General features: G+C 40.6%; 1 protein-coding gene across 1 annotated transcript in view; it reads left to right on the plus strand.

The window, feature by feature from the left end:
- The first annotated feature begins 15325 nt into the window (after positions 1 to 15325).
- PRKCH (protein kinase C eta) overlaps positions 15326 to 22691 on the plus strand; it is a 225288-nt gene continuing 217922 nt past the window's right edge. Inside the window, exon 1 of the mRNA XM_059182259.1 lies at positions 15326 to 16099. Coding sequence (XP_059038242.1) covers positions 15737 to 16099 — 363 coding nt within the window. The 5' untranslated portion in view covers positions 15326 to 15736. The remainder of the gene's footprint in view (positions 16100 to 22691) is intronic.

Here is a 22691-nt window from a genome sequence, read left to right on the forward strand (position 1 = left end):
TTAGTACACCCCATCTAACTCACAATCAAACAAGAGCCCTGCAATCACAATACAGCTACAGGGTCAACAGAGTGCATTGTTATCTGATATAACCAAGTATGATCATATATATTTGTACATTACTAGAAAGACTATTTTAAGACTGATATTTCAAAGAATAAATAACATTTTCATAAAGTTTGGATACCATCTAACCTTTGGGAAAGTGATTTAGAAAGACCTCTTTCCCATATGTTAAGTTTTTTTTCCCCTCTCATAATGCTGTGAGACAAATGGACACTGGGGGCCAGGGAGCAGAGAAGGAGAGCTTATGTCCTCTTTGTGGTTCCAGAAAGATTACATTGAAGAAGGGTCACAGGCTGAATCTAGAAGGGTTAAATCAACATAGTTATTATCATCATTCCAGAAAGAAATATGCTAGAGTTTAACTTCAGAAATTTCATTTGGAAGGAGAAGAAAGGAACATTTTCCAAATAAGGTTACAGGATAATTTTGGCATTATGCTAACACATCTCATGGAAATTTTTGCTTCAGTTATATTTAAAATTTAAAATTTAAAACTTCTGAATGTTTCAAGTTTTGTATGTTTATGTCATAGTTTTAGGGATGCCACTGTTTATTTTTAATTGAGATACAATGTATATACCGTGAAATGTATACGTCTTAAGGGCATCATTTTATGAGTATGCCAAAGATATATCCTTGTAACCAGCACAGAAAATTTATAAGAACTTTTCCATTGTTCTGGAGAGTTCCCTCAAGACTCTTCCATATTCTACAGACAACCACTAATCTGGTTTCCACGAACACAGGGTTTTGCCTGTTTTGTTTCTTTAACAAAGATAAGGCTATTCAGATTTTCTATTGTGTCAGTTTCTTCTTGTGTCAGTTTTTTATTTTGTGTTTTTTTTTCAAGAAATTTGTCCAGTTCATCTACACTATTGAATTTATTGACATAATATTATACATAGTGTTATTATCCTATTAATATCTATATGATCTGTGGTGAGTTTCCCTTTTCATTCCTAGTGATAATTTGTGTGCTTTTTCTTGAATGGTCTTGCCAGGGGATTAGGAATTTTATTAATCTTTCATAAAACCAACTTTTGAAAATGAATAATTTTCTCCATTTGTCTTTTTTTGTTGTTGTTGGTTTCAGCTCTGAAGTATTTCCTTTCTGCTACTTAATTTGGATCTAATTTGCTCCTTTTCTGCAGCTTTATAAAACTTTTTCTCCAATGTAAATATAAATACTTAAATTTTTCACTAAATACCACATTACCTGTATCCCACAACTTTTGACATTTTTTTTTGTTTTTATTATAATTCAGGTTAAAATATTTTCTAAATTCCCTGTAAATTTTCTTTGACTCATAAATCATTTAGAATTATGTTGTGTGGATCTGTCTGTAAATATGTTTCTGGAAAAAAATTAACATTTGAATTGGTGAACTGAGTAAAGCAGACACCCCCTCATATGCACACAAAAAATTCCTTCCTCGCCTACAGTGTGAGTTGGTACCAATCCAGAGGCCTGAATAGAACAAAAAGGTAGAGGAAGGTTAACTATTCTGTCTGCCTGGCCACTTGAGCTTAGATATCGATTTTCTTCTGCCCTTGCAACTCCTGATTCTCAGGCCTTCAAATCTACACCATCAACTCTCTGGCTTTCAGGGCTTTGAAGGACACTACCAGCTTTCCCGGTCTCTAGCATGCTGACAGCTGACTGTGGGACTTTTCAGCCTCTGTTAATAACATGAACCAGCAACTAAATATCTGTCTATGTATATATGCATCTATCTATCTATCTATATATCTATCAGTCATCTACCTTCTGTCATACCCTACATCTGTCTACCCTACATTCTACCCTAACATCATGACCTGAGCTGGAGAGCAGATACTCAAACTGACTGAGCTACCCAGGCATCCCTGCTCTCCCTTGTTTCTAATGAGAAGTAAACTGTCACTCATGGCGTTGTTTCCTGCATGTTCATTTGTTCTATCTATCTATCTACCTATCATCTATCCTACTGGTTCTTTTTCTTTGGAGAATTTTGACTAATAAAGTGACTTCCATATACAATTGAAAGCAGTGTGTATTCTGCAGATGCCAGGTAAGATATTCTATAAATGTTAGATCAAGATGGTTGATAATATTGTTCAAATCATTGTGTGTGTGTGTTTAGTTCTTCTATCAATTACAGAGAGGGGAGTTAAGATTTTCAACTATGATAACGAATTTTTTAATTCTCATTTTTGCTTGTACTTGAAGATTTTTAGTCACATGGACATTTAGAGTTTTAAGTCTTTATGATGGCAATTTATTATTAAGAAATGTTACTCTTCAACTCTGATAATTCTCCTTGACTTGAAGTTTACTGTGCATGATTATATCAACACTAACTTTCTTGGATTTGCTTGGTCTATCTTTCCTCCCTCCTTTTACTTGCAATTTATTTGGATCTTTAAAATGCATCTGTGCAGATAATAAATAGTCAAGTTTTGCTTTTTGTTCATCTTTGCAATCTCTTCCTTTTCACTGTTCAGTTCATTTATATTTAATATAATTATTAATATGGTTAGATTTAAGTTTGTTTTTTAACTTGCCATGTTTTTCTTTCTTATTTCCTCCTTTTCTGTCTTTGTTTTGGTTAATAAAATATTTTTAGGACTCTACTTTAATTCATCTTATCTGTCTGTGGAGTTCTATTGTTGTTGTTGCTGTTTCAATGGTTGCTTAAAATTTCCAAACAGACTTTTTACAGTTATGGAAATGTTCCATGTGCTTTTCCAATATGGGAGTCACTAGTTAACATGTGACTGTCAAGACCTTGAAATGTGACTAATACAACTGAGGAACTGAATTTTGTTATATTTAATTTTAATTAAGTTTAAACTTAGTCACTTGAGCTTAGTGAATACTAACCATCCATTGTATTGGATAACACAATCTTACCAGTCTACTTAGATTTATATTGTACAATCTCATGTAAAATATAAAAATCTTACAATAGTATAATTTTATTAACTCTCTATCCTTTTGTTACTATTGTTATGAATTTTACTTGTACATGGTTAAAAGCTTCACAATATATCTGTCTTTAAATACTCTTGTCTTTTAAATAAATTATTTTAAAAAACCCAAGAAGATAGTTTTTCATATTTTCATGTCTATTTGCCATTTCTTCCTATAGGTTGGATTTCTCCTTATATCATTTCCCATCATCCTAAATGGCCCTTCTTTTAGAATTTCTTACAGTTTTCAGTGAATTATACCTGCATTCATTTATCAGAAAATGTCTTTTTTGTTTTCACATTTGAAAGTTGTTTTTACTGTATATAGAATTCTAGGTAGACCACTTCTTTCAGCACTTTAATGATGATTTTCCAGTTTCTTCAGGTCCTCTTTCTTTTCTTTAAGAATTTATTTATTTGAGAGGGAGAGAGAGAGAACACATGCAAGCATGAGTGGAGGGAGGGGCAGATGGAGAGGAAGAAGCAGACTTCGTGCTGAGCAGGGAGCCTGATGCGGGTCTCAATCCCAGGACCCAAACATCATGACCTGCACTGAAGGCAGACGCTCAAACTGACTGAGCCACCCAGGCACCCCTGCTCTCCCTTGTTTCTAATGAGAAGTAAACTCACTTATGGCATTGTTCCCTGCATGTAGTTGACTTTTTTCTCTATTTTCAACATTTACTCTTTATCTTTGGTTGTCAGCTTGTTGACTATGATGTGCCTAGGTGTGATTTTCTTTTTTTGTATTTATTCTGTCTGAAGTTTGTTCATTCTTCAATCTGTAGGCTGACGTTTTCCACCAGAGAAATTTTCAGCCATGGTTTCTTCAAATTCTATTCTACACCATTCTTTCTTTCTTCTCCCCTCCAAGGACTCCAGATATATATGTAATTTCAGAAGTTTAATTTCTTTTTCTAATATATCCATTTGGTTTAATCTTTGCTTCTACTCCCCATCTTTTTACTCAATATATTCATCTTTTCCTGTGTATCCTTAAATATATTGATATGAGCCATTTTAAGGGCTTCATCTGTTAATCCCAACATTTGGGTTCTTTTAGATTCTCCTTCTATTGACTGCTTCTTTTCCTGATTGTGGGTCTCAGCTTCCTACTTCTTCAAGTGTCTAATATTTTTTAAATTATTATTTTTAAAGATTTATTTATTTATTTGAGAGAGAAAGAGCATGTGTAGGAAGGGCAGAGGGAAAGGGAGAGAGAGTCTCAAGAAGACTCCACACTGAGCATAGAGTCCCACATAGAACTTAATCTCATGACCCTGAGATCGTGACCTGAGTTGAAACCAAGAGTTGGATGCTCAACCAACTGCACCTCCCAGAAGCCCCTAAAATTATTTTTCAATGTTGTTATCAGAGTTATAGAGAGTCGAGATTATCTTATTTTCCTTTAAAATCTGTTGAGCTTTCTTTCTATGAAGCTGTTAAATTACTGACAAATCCTCCTGATCTTGTTAGGCTTTGTTTTATTATTTGTTTAGGGCAGTTCTATTTTGATTTTGCCCTTAGTCTTGGGGCATGGACCTTTCTCTGGGGGATGGTACTTATTCCTAAGGTGTGGCCTCTTTGGAGTTTCAGTTCAATATAAGAGGTGCTTAGGAAGGCCTCTCCACTTAGGCTGGGCCAATAGGGGAGAGTGCAGAACTTGTGATGTCTTGGTCCAAGTTTCTTACTAGTGGCAGCTATTCTTTGCTAGGCCTCATAAAGTCTCCTCCTGCATGCCCAGTGGCTGCAGGGGAACATTATGAAGTCCATCCTCCTCCTCTACACAGCTCATTTCTCTGTGATATCCTGCCTTAAAAATTCCAGAAACCCCAGCCATTCTGAATTCTATGTATACCTCTTCAGCTCAGCGAGACTTCCATATTCCCTTGGATTCCACTTCCTTTGAGTTCAGTTGGTGACTCTAAGTAGAAAGCTGAAGAAGACATGGAGCTCTCTTTGTGTTTCTCTCCTCTCAAGATCACAGTACTGCAATGTTTATTGTCAAACGCCTGGAACTGGTTGCCTTAGATATTTATAGCTGTTTTCACTTGGGAGAGCAAGTCCAGTACCGGTCACTGTGTACAGCCAGAAGTAGATATTCTCCTCGGTTTGTTTTAATAAACTATTAAAACAACAAAAAAAAAATCACTTTTCTTTTCTTATTTAAAGATTCTTGTTTCATTTCTATGTCAGAGCACTGTTCTTGATGATTATGTGTATTCTTACTCTAACTTCAGTAAACATTAGTCTGTTGAAGTTCATTTAAGTTATTATAATTAACATTTGTAAATCATAATGATTAATAATTAGCATTACTCAGAGGGTACCAGAGTCATGTAGTTGGTTAAGCATCTGACTCTTGGTTTCAACTCAGTGATTTCAGGGTCATAGGATTGAGTCCCACATAGGGCTCCACGCTCAGTGTTGAGTCTGTTTGAGTTCTTCTTCCCCTCTCCCTCTATCACTCCCCCCAACCCTATGTTCTTTTTCTCTAAAGTAAATAAATGTTTATCACCTAGGTGGTTCAGTTGGTTAACCATCCAACTCTTGATTTCGTCTCAGGTCATGATTTTAAGGTCCTGGGATTGAGTCCCAGGTCTGGCTCTGTGCTCAGCAGGGAGTGTGCTTGAAGATTCTCTCTCACTCTCTGCCCCTCCCCCTGCTCCTGCTCACCCTCTCTCTCTCTTTCTCAAATGAATAGATATTTTTAAAAAAATAATTAGCGTTACTCATTACAGTGTTTATCAAATGTTGAAAAGATACTTTTTCAAGAGTTTGAAACAAAATTTGGGTAGAACAAAGTTTTATTTTAAATAGTGGGATACAATAAAGTTCGAGGACACTAAAATGACCCATATAAACTTTGTTGTTCATTGGTAAAAAATTTTTATAATTTCCTTAAAAACATAAATACTTTTTTACTGACTATAATTTAATCGGCATATCAAAGGAAAATGCCAGAAACGAATTTGCCTGACATTGTATTCCTAAGAACACTGATCTAAATCATTGACTGTACCAGAATTTATGTTTTACTTTATTGTTTAACAAAACATATCAAAGCAAAATAAATGATATTGCTGTATATATATCAATTAGAGATAAGGCATGTTGAGTCAATAATTTACTTGAGACTAGAATCTGTTCTGGGGAGCTCTGGCCCCATATTCTGAAGACCCAGGGAATACATAATAAACTATCTGGAAAATGCCCTATTTCTGGTTCTAGCTCCTCAACTGTAAAATAACATTTTGGTCTAGAGTTGTTTAACATGCCTTCCAGATCAAAGGATCCATTCTTTCTGTGTTCTTACTTTAGTTTCTAACCCATCTTCTCACTATAGTGCCATATTTTTGTCTTTGATCTTAAAACATTCTTTCCGTATGTTTTCATCTCAGAGTAATGACAGCCATATCTCTGGGTGGTTTTAACAATCATTGGATAATTATAAATGGGAATAAAAAACAAACATGTGGCTAAGTGCCAGGTAATTTTAAAACTTAAAGAACTATAACAATTACCCAATAGTATAATGCATTGAATCTCTGATTGCTATTACAAAAATGGACCCAAATTAAGAGAAACAGCTTAGCACTGACATGGAAATATAGACTTTGGAATGGTATCATTGCCTGTCATCAGTTATCTTAAACTGAGTCCAAGTTTTTAAAGTCATTTCCTAACTAATGTTAACAAGCACAGGTGTTTCCTGATTTCAGTTGTTCAGACTCTTAGAAAAAATGAGTAACTCAGGGAAATGTGTAAAATTCCTTTGTTGGCTTCCTTTCTCCTGTATCAAGCCTAAGTTTCCTCTGGGTACTCTATGGGTTTTTGTATTTTCATACCCGTTGAGCCCATAAGCTTATTTTCTCCCTTTCTGTGTGTTATACTCACCAGCTCTCTCTTTCATTTTCTTATTACTGGTGTCATTTTTTTCAAGTTTTCTGCCGTTTTTAGAATCTCAATTGGAATGATTCTATTTGAAGAGAAGGGGTCAAATATCTGTCTCTGGTGTGAAGGGTCTTTGTGGATGGCAGGGTTGAGCCCTGGCATGGCTGTGGGGCTGTGTCTGGTCTTAAGCACCAATTCCTCGTGCCGGGAGTTGGGGTGGGGGGGAGTGGGAACAGTGTGAGGCAGCCAGAATGAGATGGTTGGGGGGGGGGTTTGGGGGAGAGGGAAAGTGAGCAGTCCTGTGAAACAGAATTGATAAAATTTATATAATGTTGCAGGGCTTTGCAATGTGCATTAAAGTTGGCTTCTCATTTAGTTCTGTACAATTGTGTGACTTGTCTGACAATCTAATAATTTTGGAGGTTGCAAACCTAAGTCTTTGAATGTTACTGTCTCTTACGTGTAGGGGTCTTAAACTTGGGTGCAGGAGAACCAGCTGGGCCTGTTAAACTTTGTCAAAAAGTAGATTCAGGATTGTCTAACTCCCCACTCCACCCCAAAGTTCATGGTCAGACTGTCTGAAATGCCTTGTTGTTGGTTGTTGGCTTCCAGAGTTAAAATTATGTTGACTGCTTGGTGGGGCTTTATTAAATTAGGATTAAAAATGGATAGTATCTTGATTTACTACAAAGTATTTACCTGTTTTGCTCATCTAGTATCTAGAATAAACATTTGCTAACTTTCTGTGTGCAAAACAAATGTATCAATTCGGAGTTCTAAAAAAGGAAAAGGGAAGTACTTTGAAGGATTTTAAGGTAGAAAGGTGCCTTGATTAGTTTCATAAAAAGTTAGATTTTTGTTCTTATATGAGAAAGATTGTCTGGATTTCAAGGACAAAGCTCTTTTTTTTAATGCTTCCTTCCTATGAACTCTACCCTCTTAGGAAGAGGGGCCAAACTGCTTCTTCATTTCTAAGAATCAGAAAACGTTTAAATTTCACCAGAAAGATGACAGGAAGTGATTACAGTTTCAAAGGGTTAAAGTCAACCTTATCTGTGATTTGGTGTGTAGTTTTTTAATATTAGCTTAAAAATTTTTTAATAAGTGGCTAAAACTTTCATTATGGAAAAATCCCAGATTACATAAATGAAAAGAAGAAAAAGCCTCCTATACTAATAAACATTTGTAAAATTGCTGACTTTGCTCTGGGTACTCTTCCAAGTGCTTTACAAATAATAACTACTACAAAACTCTCAGCACCTCTGGTCACCAAGTGAACCAGAGGATACCATCAACAACATGGAGGAAACCCTGTGAAGGGTAAGAGAAATGCTATTAGAGCAAAATGATCATTTTCCTCTTACGGGTTTCCTACAGAAGCCACAAAATCTAATAACTTAGTCACTACTTGTAGTTAATAACCACTTGGCTTGTTAATGGACTGGAGTTAACTGAGGAAGGTGAATGAAACAAACTGTCTGATAGCTAAATTAATAGTAGGCTTTAGAGAAAGTCATTATTACTATTGTAAACCATATACACTTGCTTCTATTACTAGTGCCTTTGCAAATATTAACGCAACAAGAAAAATATTAAAAATGAAAAGGAATAATAGGCCCTACACTCAGAATTTAGGATTTTTAAATAATTTTAGTTTGAAAGAAATTTTTGCCTCATTGGGTGACATGTTACTTTATGTTGTTGTTATAGAGGTGGATGTTCGAGGTGAATATAGAATATATTAGAATATATATAGAATATATATATATAGAATATAGAATGTTCAAGGTGACTCAACGTCATTAGTCTTAACTCCTCTAAACTATCTCTTCTTTTATTATATGAGGTGTTTTTTTTTTTTTTTTTTATATCACACAACTATAATTCAGGCTGAGGACATTTTTGAACCTGCTTCTTAATGGAAGGAAGGTAAGGTTGTCCAAGGTTCTATACACCTACTAAGAAATGCACTTAAGTGATGTAAAGGATTTCAAATGAAAATATTCTAATATGGGTAAATTTAAGTAGGTGAATTACGTTGAAAAAAGAAAACGGCCATGGGAGAGATTCATGTTTGTTCGCTTTACACACATACATTTTTAATTTCATTCGCTTTTCCTGTTAGGAAACAACAGCAGAAATGTTTTGTGGAGTTGTTAATTCTTGATCACTAGGCTCTTTCCAGGCAATTGTCAGTGCAGAGTGTTATCAACTTGACCTCGAGGGTATTACTTTCACGCTTGCTCCTCTGCTCTGACCTCAGACTCCCAAATCTGGTTTGAAGGGTCTTTGTGGATGGCAGGGTTGAGCCCCAGGCATGGCTGTGGGGCTTAAGTGGGCTTTTGAGGCAAATGGTAATTGAAGGCTCTCCTTTTGAGGAAGCCTAAAGAAGGCCGAGAAGCTCCGCCCACCCACTCGACCTGCGCTTCTAGGACTTCTGCCTTTTACACTTCGTCTCCCTCGTTCCCTCTTACACTGTACGCTGTTGACCCATTGGCTCATGGATTGCGTATCAGGAGCCATTGGCTCACTCATCCCACATCCCTCCCAGCCCCCTATTTTGCTTCTGTTTCTTCCTAAAAGTCCCTGAAGATCTTTCCTTTATCCTAGAGTTCAGAAACCTCACAATGATGGGTCAGGGGAGGGTCTTTTTAAAACTCACTCTGCCTAATACACTGTGTCCTTTGTCATAGGAGGCTGGTGTCCTCCTTCCATTCTGAGAAATGTTACTCTATTTGTGAAATATCTTACCTTTCTCCATGCTTTTTGGAACACCTACAGGTACGAAAGGGTGGCCCCACTTATTCATGTGTACCTTCGCATATTTAGAGAATGCATGGGGAACACTGCTGTCTTTCCCCACATCCCACCCTCTCCCGCCTACTGAGAATCTCGATCTTCTCCTTGTCAATGTACAGCAGTAGTTTTCAATCCTACTGTGCATTACAACCACTCTGGGATGGGGTTTAGGCACTTTATTTATTTATAGCACCATGTGTGCGGACAGGGGTTGGGGGTAGGGGTAGGGGCAGAGGGAGAGAGAGAATCATAAGCAGGCTCCATGCCCAGCATGCAGCCCAACATAGGGCTTGATCTCACAACCCTGAGATCATAGCCTGAGCTGAAATCAAGAGTTGTTAACTGAGCTGTCTGGGAGCCCCAGACATGCATTTGAAGAAATGGGTCAAATCCCAGCTCTACCACGTATGAACTATGTTCCAGTTCATTTAACCTTTCTGACTCTTGGTTTCCTTATCTGTAAAATAGAGATAGTAACACTTACCTCACATGGTGGTCACGAGGATCAAACGAAATAAGGTTTGTGAAGCGGCTTGTTACAATGCTGGTGGATGCTCAGTACATAATAATAGGACAGCCAAAGGAACAGTTGAAAATGTAATGAAATGTAACATGTGCAATGTATCACATTGTATCACATACTTCTTGTGTATGTATCACATACTTCATGTGAATTACTTTATCTTCTGAGCCCTTTTAGATAAGTATGTTTATTATTCGCTTGTGAGTCCAACATTGTAAGAGCTGTTTTCATTTACTTGTGTTGATTTCTTTATCTTTTGGTTTACCTATTTTAGGTACTTCATAACATATTTATATTTCTTACTCTACATTTAAAAATATTATTTATTATTTTTTTCTATGTTGTTTATCATGTGTCATTTTAACAACTACTCCATTAAGTTGCTATTCTGTAATTTACTTAGTCATTCTGCTATTGCCAGACCTCCTTTGGCAAAGAACTGGTTTGAAAAACCAGGTTTTAAAAAAAAGATTTAATTTATTTATTTGACAAAGAGAGGGTGAGGGAAAGAGAGAGCACAAGCAGAGGGAGTGGGAGAGGGAAAAGCAGGGCTTCCTACCTAGCAGGGCACCTGATACTGGACTCCATGCTAGGACTCTGAGATCCTAACCTGAGCTAAAGGCAGATGCTTAACTGACTGAGCCACTCAGGCACCCCTGTTTGAAGCTTTTGACGAATACCATCAAACTGCCGTCCAAAGGTTGTGCCATTTCATAATAGCATGGGATAATTTTTTACCTAGCTGTTTTATTCTCTGATTCTATTTTAAAGTGGAATGGAGGTTGTGGGAAGTGTTCCTTAAGAAATTAGATGACTAGGGGTGCCTTGGGTGGCTCAGTTGGTTAAGCAACTGCCTTCAGCTCAGGTGGTGATCCCGGAGTCCCAGAATGGAGTCCGCCGCATGGGGCTCCCAGCTCCGCGGGGAATCTGCTTCTCCCTCTAAACTTCTCCCCTCTCATGCTCTCTCTCACTTTCTCTCTCTCTCTCTCAAGTAAATACATTTAAAAAATCTTAAAAAAAATTAGATGAATGACAGTAATTCAGTCAATCAAGCAATCAGTCAAAAAAGCATTTAGATAATGTGCTAGGAATTGTATATGAGAAGTCCATAGTTATAGTGTGACTGACAAAAGAAATAGTAATAGCAATAAAGAAGAAAAAAAAATGAACAAACCTCTAGTGTATAAAAGGACCTACAACACTGAATTTAAAGCAGTTATTACAAATATGCAAATTACTACATTACATTACATGCTGCTATTCAGCGGGGTGGGATGTATATAGAGAGGGGACTTTTTGTCCCCTGCCTTCCTTGAAAGTCAGGACCAGCTCTAGACAGAAGCTGTGACACAGGTGAAATTTGTATTGGCAGACAGTCCCTTCCCACAGGCGCTTTGTACTGTGTGCTGTGTACTCTTTGTCTGGTGTTTCCCCCCAGGAGCCACCCAAGGGCACATGACATAGGCTGGGGACATTCAGGGTCTTCCCTAGGTTGATTTAAAAAGGTGGGTCAAGAAAATCCTCTTTCCACTGGGGCCCTGAAGCTAGAAATCTGAGTAGTTGGGGTTGCTGGTCACCATGTCTCCTGACTGTAGAGAGGCATTTCTGGAAAGCAGGCTGAAAACCACCAACATAGAAGTTTGTCCTAAACTAAGTGCCATTTTCCCCCCATGTCTCAGATGGCATTCCCGTCTGCAGTCTCAGAACTGTATGATTTCTCTCCCCTCTTCTGTGGCTCCCCCTTAATAAAAAGCCCTCCACCCCGTGATCCCATCTTCCTCCTCAGCTCTCTCTTCCTCATGCCAGCCCAACCTCTTGAACACGTGTCTATACTTACTCTCTCCACTTCCTTATTTTTCACCTCAAGCTACTCGAAATGGGCTTTAGCCCCCATCCCTCTACAAAAATGGCTCCGAGATTACTAAGGATGTTCATTGTCATCTCTTCATGACTGCCTTTAGTCCTTCTTGACTCGATCTCTTAGTGTCATTTGGCCTAACCAACCAATTCCTTCTTGTTTGAAAACCCTTTGGTGGGTTTTCATAATACCTGGATACTGTGTCCTCCTGGTTTTTCCTCTTACACCCCTGCTGCTGTTCAGAACCCCCTTGCCCACGTCACTTCCATTGATCCATGCTGGGGTTTCTGGAGGACTCTATCCTAAGGCCCCTTCTTTCCTCATGCTACAGGCTGTTCCCAAATTTTCTCCACAATCTTGATGTCATCCCTTATTCTGGCTTTGGTTGCTACCTATATACCAATGGCCCCTCACTTTGTGTCTTTAGCTCAGACCACACCTCTAAGCTTCACAGGCACATAGCTGAGTGCCTGGTTCAGATTTCAGCTCAAATGTACGAAGATATTTCAAAATTCAGATGTTTCAAATTGAACTGTTCATCTCCCTCAACAAATCTGTTCCTTCTCTAGTGGTTCCTAACCACAAATGGCTCCCCAGTCCACACAGCTGCGTTAGCTGGATGCCTGCAAATTACCCTTGATACTTTCCTCTTCCTCCTATACCAAGTCCAACACCAGGGCCTGAGTGTTCTACCTCCTAAACCCTTCTCACATCCATCTGCATCTCCGTCACCACCACCTCAGTTCCAGTCACTGTCTTCTCTCCTTGGACGTTGGCATCTGCCTCCTGATGGGTCTCCCCACACCCATGCTTTTTGTCTTTTCAATCCATTCTTCACCCGGCCCGAAAAGAGATTTTTTTTTGAAGTTTGTTGGTTTACTTACTTATTTAAGTAATCTCTACACCCAAAGTGGGGCCCGAGATCAAGATTTGCATACTCTTTCCCCTGAGCCAGCCAGGTGCACCCCCCCAGAAAGAGATTTTAAAAGACAAATCTCATCTTGTCCCTGTACCTGCTTAACTTTCAGAGGCTTCCAACTGCCCACAGACCCTGTCCAAAGACTTTCCCATGACCTACCAGTCGAGTCACCTTTTCAGGTGGATTTCAGCCACTTACCCCTCACATTTTTTTGGGCTCCAGCCACATGGAGTCCCTCTTGTTTTTGAAACAGGTCAAGCTATCCCTTTCCTTGGGAACCCTGAATACACTGATCCTTTTTCTGTGTCCCTCACAGAAACTTGTGGCCCTTCCCTGACCACCCCCCTCCAGGTTCCACTGTCCCACTGCACCTGAGTTTTCCTTCCCTGCACACCCCACATATGTGAGCTATACCTGTTTTTCCTTGCTGTCTTTCTCCTGGCTCTGTCACCACTGCCCACCTGTACCTACTGCTGATAGGGCGGAGATGGAGTGTCTAGTGTCCCTCACATCCCAGTCCCAGGATGTGTGGCTGCTCACCATTTGGGGTCTGTATTTTTTTTTTTTTTTTTTTTTAGTTTATTTGACAGAGAGAGAGAGACATCACAAGTAGGCAGAGAGGCAGGCAGAGGGGGAGGGGGAGGCAGGCTCCGCGCTGAGTGGAGAGCCCGATGTGGGGCTCGATCCCAGGACCCTGAGACCATGACCTGAGCTGAAGGCAGAGGCTTTAACCCACTGAGCCACCCAGGTGCCCCGGGACTATCTTTTTTTAATGCCAAAGCTCAACAGCAGTCCATCTTTCAGTGGTTCTTTTTTGTGTGTGCGTGTGATGTTAGTCACCATACAGTACGTCATTAGTTTCGGATGTAGTGTTCCAAGAGTCATTGTTTACGTGTAACACCCAGAGGCCTGCTCTTTGGAGAGGGTGACAGAGTTGACCCAAATGGTCCCCTTGACCTCTTTCCCTGGAGCACCAGGGCCACATGGGCGCTCCCTGGCTGTTTGAGAGCTTGCTTTATAAGCCTTGCCTAGAGCTGAAGTGTCCTTAGGACGATATGCTGCATCCCTGCCTAGTTCTCTTAAAGAAGTTTTGATGTTTTTAAGACAGGCCCTCCCTGACCATCCCGTTGCTCGTTTTCATTCTCCAGTGTGCCTCCATTCACAGGAGTGAAACTGTTGAGGAGGGCCCCAAACAGGGCCCTGGGTGGAGGGCGTGAGGAAGACCTGACCTGCTCTGAGGGGAACTAGAACAGTCAGACAGAATGTACTTAAGTATCTTAAAAATGGCCTAGGCTCTACGGGAGACAAATTGGTTGTGGCTGGCCCTTAGCTTTGCGGTAAAGCACAGTACATGGAAAGGAACAAAAGGCTGCCTACTTTGACTTGCAAACGCAGCAACAAGTTGGAATGTTCCTCTGTTCCTCGAAGAAGCGATTTCTTCTGCACACGTGTGTCAGGGGCAGTGTTTGTGTGTGAACATCTGCGCTTGCTATGCCCGGCTTGGCAGACCAGGAACCACCCACTCCTCAGAGAGACTTAGTACATCTCAGCCATGTCTCTCTTCAGAACCGACCTTTCCTGCTCTTTGTGCAACAAGACACACCTCTCCGAGGAAGGAGGAGGACAGGATTTCCATCATTATTACCACCCTATTAAAAACAACAACAACAAAAAAGCAACCGTGTAATTACTCTCTGCAGGAAAGGCGCACAAACAGGATGGGCCCGAGCTGAAGCCGGGATGAGCCATCCCTGTAAAGACTAGGAAAAGGAACCTCCCCGGCAAGCGCCCGCTCAGGCCGCTGCCTCTCTCACACCGCCAGGCAGGCTCGCCAGCCCAACTCCTCCGGTGGTAAGGAGGGTGCCGGCGACTCAAGGAGCGCGGGCTCCCGGCTCCCGCTCCCCCTCCTTCTCCTCCCAGCACTCTCTGGACCCGTCTCCCAGGCGCCAGGTGTTGTCTCCCGGTTGGCCACGAGCCCTTGCCTGTAAGGCCTGCACCTGGGGGAGCCTCTAGCCCACCAAGCACAGCCAGACCCTGCGCGACAGGGAGCGCGCGCAGAGCGGGGCCGGCGAGCCCGCGTGGGGCTCCCCGGCTGCGCGCGCCGGGCCACCGGCCCACAGTCCCCGCGGGCTGCGCGCCACGCCCCCGGGATTCGAAAGGCGCGGGATCCGGCGCGGAATCCCGCGCAGGGCTTCTGTGAACTTGGAGCCTGGCGGCGCGAGGCTCCTACCCGGGATGCGGCGGCAGCTGCTTCCTGGTTTGAAGCTCGCCGAGTGGGGGAGAGCGTGAGCCCGCGGAGGCGGGGGCAGGAGGAGAAGCAGGAGGAGGCGGGGGCAAGAGACGCTTGAGGCTGGAGCTAACCGGACGGGTCGCTCCGGCTCTCCGGGGAGAGGAGCTTCCCGGCTCTGGAGAAGGGGCGAATCCTTTGAGAGCCTCCGGGAAGCGCCGCGCGCTGGAGAGGGACGGTCGGGCTACCCCGGCTCGCGGAGGGCTCGGCTTCGGGCTCCCCTCCTTTCCACCTCGCGGGGGAGGGGGCGAGGGAAGGAGGGGAGGGGAAGGTCCCCGGGAGGAGGCAGAATGACCATTCGAGGGGGGCTTGGGCGCTGCTTTTCCCAGGAGTTGCCTCCACTCCTGCGGCTGCCGCGAGGGCTGGCTTGAGCTGGGGCTCCAGGCTCTCCCGCTGAGAGCCAGCGCGGCCCCCCGGGGCCCGGGCAGCGGCGCCGGCATGACGTCCGGCACCATGAAGTTCAATGGTTACTTGAGGGTCCGTATTGGCGAGGCTGTGGGGCTGCAGCCCACCCGCTGGTCCCTGCGCCACTCGCTCTTCAAGAAGGGCTACCAGCTGTTGGACCCCTACCTGACGGTGAGCGTGGACCAGGTGCGCGTGGGCCAGACCAGCACCAAACAGAAGACCAACAAACCCACGTACAATGAGGAGTTCTGCACCAACGTTACCGACGGTGGCCACCTCGAACTGGCCGTCTTCCACGAGACGCCCCTGGGCTATGACCACTTCGTGGCCAACTGCACCCTGCAATTCCAGGAGCTGCTGCGCACGGCCGGCGCCTCGGACACATTCGAGGGTTGGGTGAGTAGCTGTGATCCCTCCCGGTTGTGTGCGCTTGACTCTTTTCCCCCTCCACTTTTCAAATCTCGCTGGGGTCCCGCTTTCGCATCCTGTTGCCGAGCTCTGCGGCGGAGGGAATTCCCTCCAGATTTTGGTCCTCACCCAGGTGGCCGCGGCTCTAGTGACGCGACCGCGGTGGGTGTGTGAGGGCTCATGAGTGTCTCCAGGAAGCCAGCCCGGACATGGTCCCCTTTTGGGATGGCAGCTTGGGCTAACGGGAAGTCAGGGCGGAGAGAGTGACAACACCCTCCACCCCCCCACTGCCCAGACTTTGGATAAGGCTCCCTAACTCTGCGCACGCGGGTAGTACAAAGAAAGGTGAGGAAGATGTGATATGAAAGTGATTTGATCTGGGTGAAGTCCTTAAAGCGCTTCTTAGGAGAAAGCCATACATTCTCGCAAGTATTATTCATAATGTTTATGGATACGTGTTGGTTCAGCTGCTCAGACGTGCGCACGTGTTTCAGCATGCAGATCCATTACATCCCATGGGTACATAACCCACACTGGCAGGGATCTGAGTTCCTGGGTCTGCACGTTGGCGAAGTTCTATTGCTTAGCAGTTTTCCAAGGAGATGAGGTTTACCTGTGTAAGCAAATTCGGTAGTTCTGTCACAGTGTAAGAGGTGCCAGTCTTGTGTGCGCCTTTCTGCTGCTATTGGTCTGGGAGCTTTGAGCACTCCTCAGTAGTTTGTGGACCACCCCCAGTTGTCCCATCTCTCCTGCTGGTGTTTCTGTGTATTGACAAGTAGTTACCCGCAACTTCCTACTTGCCTCTACTTTTCACATAGTTCCCACGAGACAACATTTCTGCTGCAAGTAAATTAAAATTTCTATTAGCACTCTGCTCAGTGCTAAAATGCCGTTGCTGCTTATTCTTGGTACTGTACTGTCTTTGTGATCCAGGTGTTCTCCTTCCCACTTTTACATGATGAAATGATAATTATAATCAAGTGGTCTGGTTTGGCAAAGTGGAGTAAGCTGTTGGAAGATTCTCAGGAGTTTAATGGTTTAAGTTCAGAGGATGTCAGTTTTGAGTCCAGAATGTGATTCAGTAGTGAAAACCTGTTAGAAATTAACAAGTGGTGGAATCAGATGGATAGTAACAAAGACTCATTTCAGTATCTTATACTTTGAGGAACTGGTGATATTATCATATATTCTGTAAAATTACAGGTGGCTTGTAGAACTGTCTTTTTGTAGAAGAAAACATAATGACTATTTAATGATATCATCAAATTATATTGAGTTAATTTCTCTTCAGTTGAACTTTATGAAATTTAGAAGTGGATTGGAGAGGAATGGCTAAAATAGAGACTTAAATTTTATCCTGTGAATTTCTAAATAGAAAAAGAGGTGAGCCTAGGAATGCAAATGGAATTACTGAATTAGTGTTTGATTAGGAGTTTGATTGGGAAAGCTCTGGAGGAACCAGGTTCTGAAGTACGGTGGTACAGAATGGCCAATGGTTATTAGACGCATGACTTCCTAGAGGGAGCCTAGACTGGTCCTTCTTACCCCTGGTCTGCACCATTGAATCACATGGGGTGGGGTTTGAAAATCCCCACTTTAAAAAACTTAAAGCATCTCTTATTGTGGGACCCTAGCTAGTATCAGTACTTTCAGGGTCCCAGGTGATTCCAGTGTACAGTCAAGGGTGAGAACCTGTGACCTAAATGAAGACCAAGAGAATGGGACTGGAAGAAGCATATGGTAGGAAGATCCTGGATGAACAAAGATTTAAATATATATTAAATATCTATATCTACAGTTGCCTGAATTAAGTATACTGAGATGTTTAACACACTGGTGGCGTTTTTGAAAACATGAACATTTGGTAGGTTAGGTCACCATTTAAAAGGCCTTGAAACCAGTGGTTTGCCATGCATTTATATTCGATTGGGGACAGGGACAGAGTATTTTGTAAAAAGTTCTGGGTATTTTTTTTTTTTTTAAGTTTTGGGTAATTTGAAACAGGATAGGATAGATAGTATTAGTAGAGTGTTTCATTAATTTTTAAGAAAAATCTTGTTAGGAAAATATTAGAAATATATGGAATGCTTATTTTTTAAAGGATTCTTTATAAATTTAAAGGTGTTTTTCAAGTTTAGAATTACAGGAATACTTATTTATCTTTAGTGTATTGAAATACATAGTTTATTCAAGCATTTACAAATAGAATATTTGATTTTACTCCACAATAAATTCATATAGTGCAATCAGAATTATAGTTCTCTGAGCTTAAAAAAAAAAAAGATCTAGTGACTTAATTTTTGCTAGTTCATGAGTAGAGAGACAAAAACAGAAAATACACTTTTCATTAGAATAAATCATGGTTCTGCATTCTGGCTTAATGTACCTTCTAAGTATCCGGAAGATAACAACATTTATTTTGGACCAATATTTTCAGTATTACCTTCTAATCTTGATGAGAGAAGGGATTAGATTTATTTTAATGCAGTGTATTTCTTTTTTTTTTTTTTTTTAATATTTTATTTATTTATTTGACAGAGAGAAATCACAAGTAGATGGAGAGGCAGGCAGAGAGAGAGAGAGAGAGAGAAAGAGGGAAGCGGGCTCTCTGCTCAGCAGGGAGCCCGATGCGGGACTCGATCCCAGGACCCTGAGATCATGACCTGAGCCGAAGGCAGCGGCTTAACCCACTGAGCCACCCAGGCGCCCAGTGCAGTGTATTTCTAATACCAGTCTTAATGCCTGACATGGAGTAGGCAGTTAAATATTTCTTTTCTGACTGACTATACATATTTCATTAAATCTGCATAAAAGCTCAAGGAGGTAGATGGGATACAGCTAAAGAAGTTCTTAAGCAGTATTTCACAGCTTTAGTAAAATTAGAAAAGATCTCAAAGACCTGTTTCCATCTGAAACTAAAAGGAAGAGCAAGTGGAACTAAAAGAAAGCAAAGTAAAGTAGAAAAGAGAAACAATAGAGAAAAATCAGTGAAACAAAAAGCTGGTTCTTGTGGGGGGGGGCAGTAAAATTAATGAGCCTCAAGCCAGGATTATCAAGAAAAGAGAAAAGACAAAATTACCAATGTAGGAAAGAAAGAACATCATTATAGATCCTACAGACATTAAAAAAAAAAAAAAAAAAAGAGTATTATGAATAATTTTATGTCAAATTCCACAATTTAGATGAAATAAATTTCTTAAAAAAAAAAATTTTTTTTAAAATTTATTTGAGAGAGTGAGAGAGCATGAGAGGAGAGGTCAGAGGGAGAAGCAGACTCCCCATGGAGCTGGGAGCCTGATGTGGGACTCGATCCCAGGACTCTGGGATCATGACCTGAGCTGAAGGCAGTTGCTTAACCAGCTGAGCCACCCAGGTGCCCCTGAGATAAATTTCTTTAAAGATACAAACTACCTATACTTACTCAAGTAACTTGAGTAGCTTTATGTTTATTAAGGTATTTAAATTTCTCATTAAAAACCTTCCACAATGCAGATTCAAGGTCTCAAGATGGATTTACTGGTGAATTCTATCATATAATTAAGAAAGAAATAGTGCCAACTCTATACAACCTATTTCAGAAAATTTGAGAAAGAAACACATCTCAACTCATTCCATGACCCTTATACTAAAACCTGATGAAAACATATCAAGAAAATCAAACTATAGATCTGTGCCCCCCCAATTCTTAAATTTTAGCAAATCAAATCCAACAGTATAGCAGATGGGTAGTACATTATCACCAAATGGGGTTTCTAACCAGGACTGCAAGATTGATTAAACATCTAAAAATCCATCAGTGCAGTTCTTCATATTAACAGAATAAAAGAAGAGATTGGTATGACCATATTAATAAATATGGAAAAAGTATTTGACAAGATTAAATATCCAGTTGTAATAAAAACTCTCAACAAATTGGTAATAGAATGAAGCTTATTCAGACTGATGCAGGACATCTGTGAGAAGCATATAGGGAACATCTTAATAGTGAAAGAATGAATGATACTCCCCTAAGATCAGAAGTGGCATGGATGTCTGTTCTTGTCACTTCTGTTCAACAGTGTGTTGGAGGTCCTTTTCAGTGCATTAGGCAATTAAAAAAAATAAAATGCATAAAGATTACAAAGGAAGAAGTAAAACTGTCTTTATTTGCAGACAGCCTTATTGGGTAAATAACTCCATTCACTGATGTCACGCTATGGTGAATGAATCTTTCAAATCATTCTTAAAAACCTCTTTTAAGAGGTGTTATTAAACAGTTCTGCACAAGCCATCACAGATTGGCCATATTTCCCTTCTATATGATCGTAGGAAATTCTAAGACATCAACAAACGGGCTACTAGATCTAACAAGTGAGTTTAGCTAGGTCACAGGATCTAAACTAATACACAAAGGTCAATTGTTATTTCTATATACTATTAGTGGACTGAGCTAGAAGAAAATACCATTTATAAGACCATCAAAAATATTTGAAATTGGGTAAATTTGATAAAAGATGCAAAACTTGTTCACTGAAAAGTGACAAAATATTGCTGAAATAAAGATCTAAGATAATGGAGGGGGGAATGTGTTCGTGAATGGGAGGGTTCAAAATTGTTAGGACCCCAGTTCTTCCCAAATTTAATCAATAGATTTGTTGCAATCCTAGTCAAAATCTCAGCAAGATTTGTTGTAGAAATTGATCAACCAATTCTAAAACTTATATGGACATGCAAAAGACCTAGACCGATCTAAGAATAATTTTGAAAAAGAACAAGTTTGGAGGACTTGAACTCTCTATTTTAAGACTTACTGTAATGCTACGGTAATCAAGATAATGTGATATTGTAGTAAAAAGAGTCCCATCGATCAATGGAATGGAACAGAATCTAGAAATTCATATATGTATGATTGGTTGATTTTTTTTTTTTTTTGATGGATGCCAGGGCAACTTGATGGGGAAATAATCTTTTCAGTAGTACTTGAACAATTGAATAGCAAAATGCAGAAATGTGAGCATGTCCCTTACCTCATAACATACACAAAAATTAACCCCAAATGGATCATAGACCTCAACAAATGAGTTTAACTATAAACCTTCTATAGGAATACAGAAGAAAATGGTAGTGACATTGGGTTCAGCAAATATTTTTTAGATAGGACACAAAAAGTACCAACTATTAAAAAAAAATCAGACTCCATAGAAATTAGGGATTATTGCTTTTCAAAGGACTTAAGAAAGTGAAAACACAAGCCACAGACAGGGAGGAAATATTTTCAGTGTTAAACCAGACAACGGACTTGTAACATGAACATCCAAAAGAACTCTTAAAGCCCAATGGGAAAATACTCGACTTAAAAATGGGACAAGATTTGTATAGGCACCTTCATGGAAAAGAGCACATTAAAAGATGCTCAAAATCATGAGTCATCAAGGAAATGCATATTAAAACAAAAATTCATGGAAAGGCTAAATTAAAAAGATCAACCATACCAAGTGTTAGGAAATGGAGAAACTGGAATTCTTTTTTTTTTTTTTTTTAAGATTTTATTTATTTATTTGTCAGAGAGGGAGAGAGAGCGAGTACAGGCGGACAGAATGGCAGGCAGAGGCAGAGGGAGAAGTAGGCTCCCTGCCGAGCAAGGAGCCTGATGCGGGAATCGATCCCAGGACGTTGGGATCATGACCTGAGCCGAAGGCAGCTGCTTAACCAACTGAGCCACCCAGGCGTCCTGAGAAACTGGAATTCTTATACACCAGTGTGAGGAATATAAAATGGTACAGTTACATTGGAAAACAGTTTGGTGGTTTCTTAAAGTGTTAAACATACACCTACCATGTGCCCTAGCTACTCTTAAGTATTTACCAAGAGAAATGAAACCGTTTGTGCAACTTACACATGAATGTTCATAGCTGCTTTATTTGTAACAAAACTGGAAACTTCTCAAGTATAAGTCAACAGTTGAATTAAAAATATTTTTTTATTGAAATATAGTTGGCCTACAATGTTATATCAGTTTCAGGTGTACAACATAGTGGTTTGACAATCCTGTATGTTATGAAATGCTCACCACGATAACTATACTCACCATCTGTCACCATACAATGTTATTATAATATTATTATATTCCTCCTGCTGTACTTTTAATCCCCATGAATTATTTTATACCCCTAAATTCTCATCACCTATTTTGCCCATCCCCACAACCCCCTGCCTTTTGGCAGCCACCTATATGTATGAGTCTGGTTTTGGTTGTTGTTTTGTTTTTAGATTGCCTATGTATGTGAAATCATATGGTACTTATCTTTCTCTCTCTGACTTCTTTCACTTAACATAATATCCTCTAGGTCTATCCATGTTGTTGTGAGTAGCAAGATATTCCAGTGTGTGTGTGTGTGTGTGTGCATGTATACACACCACATCTTCTTTTTTTATCGATGGACCCTTAAGTTGCTTCCATGTCTTGGCTATTGCAAATAATGCTGCAGTGAACATAGGGGTGCCTGTATCTCTTTGTATTTTCATTTTTGGGGCATACTCAGTGGTGGAATTACTGGATTGTATGGTATTCCTATTTTTAAATCTTTCAGGCACCTCCATA

Source organism: Mustela lutreola, chromosome 7 (genome assembly GCF_030435805.1).
Source record: "Mustela lutreola isolate mMusLut2 chromosome 7, mMusLut2.pri, whole genome shotgun sequence".
Classification (NCBI taxonomy): domain Eukaryota; kingdom Metazoa; phylum Chordata; class Mammalia; order Carnivora; family Mustelidae; genus Mustela; species Mustela lutreola.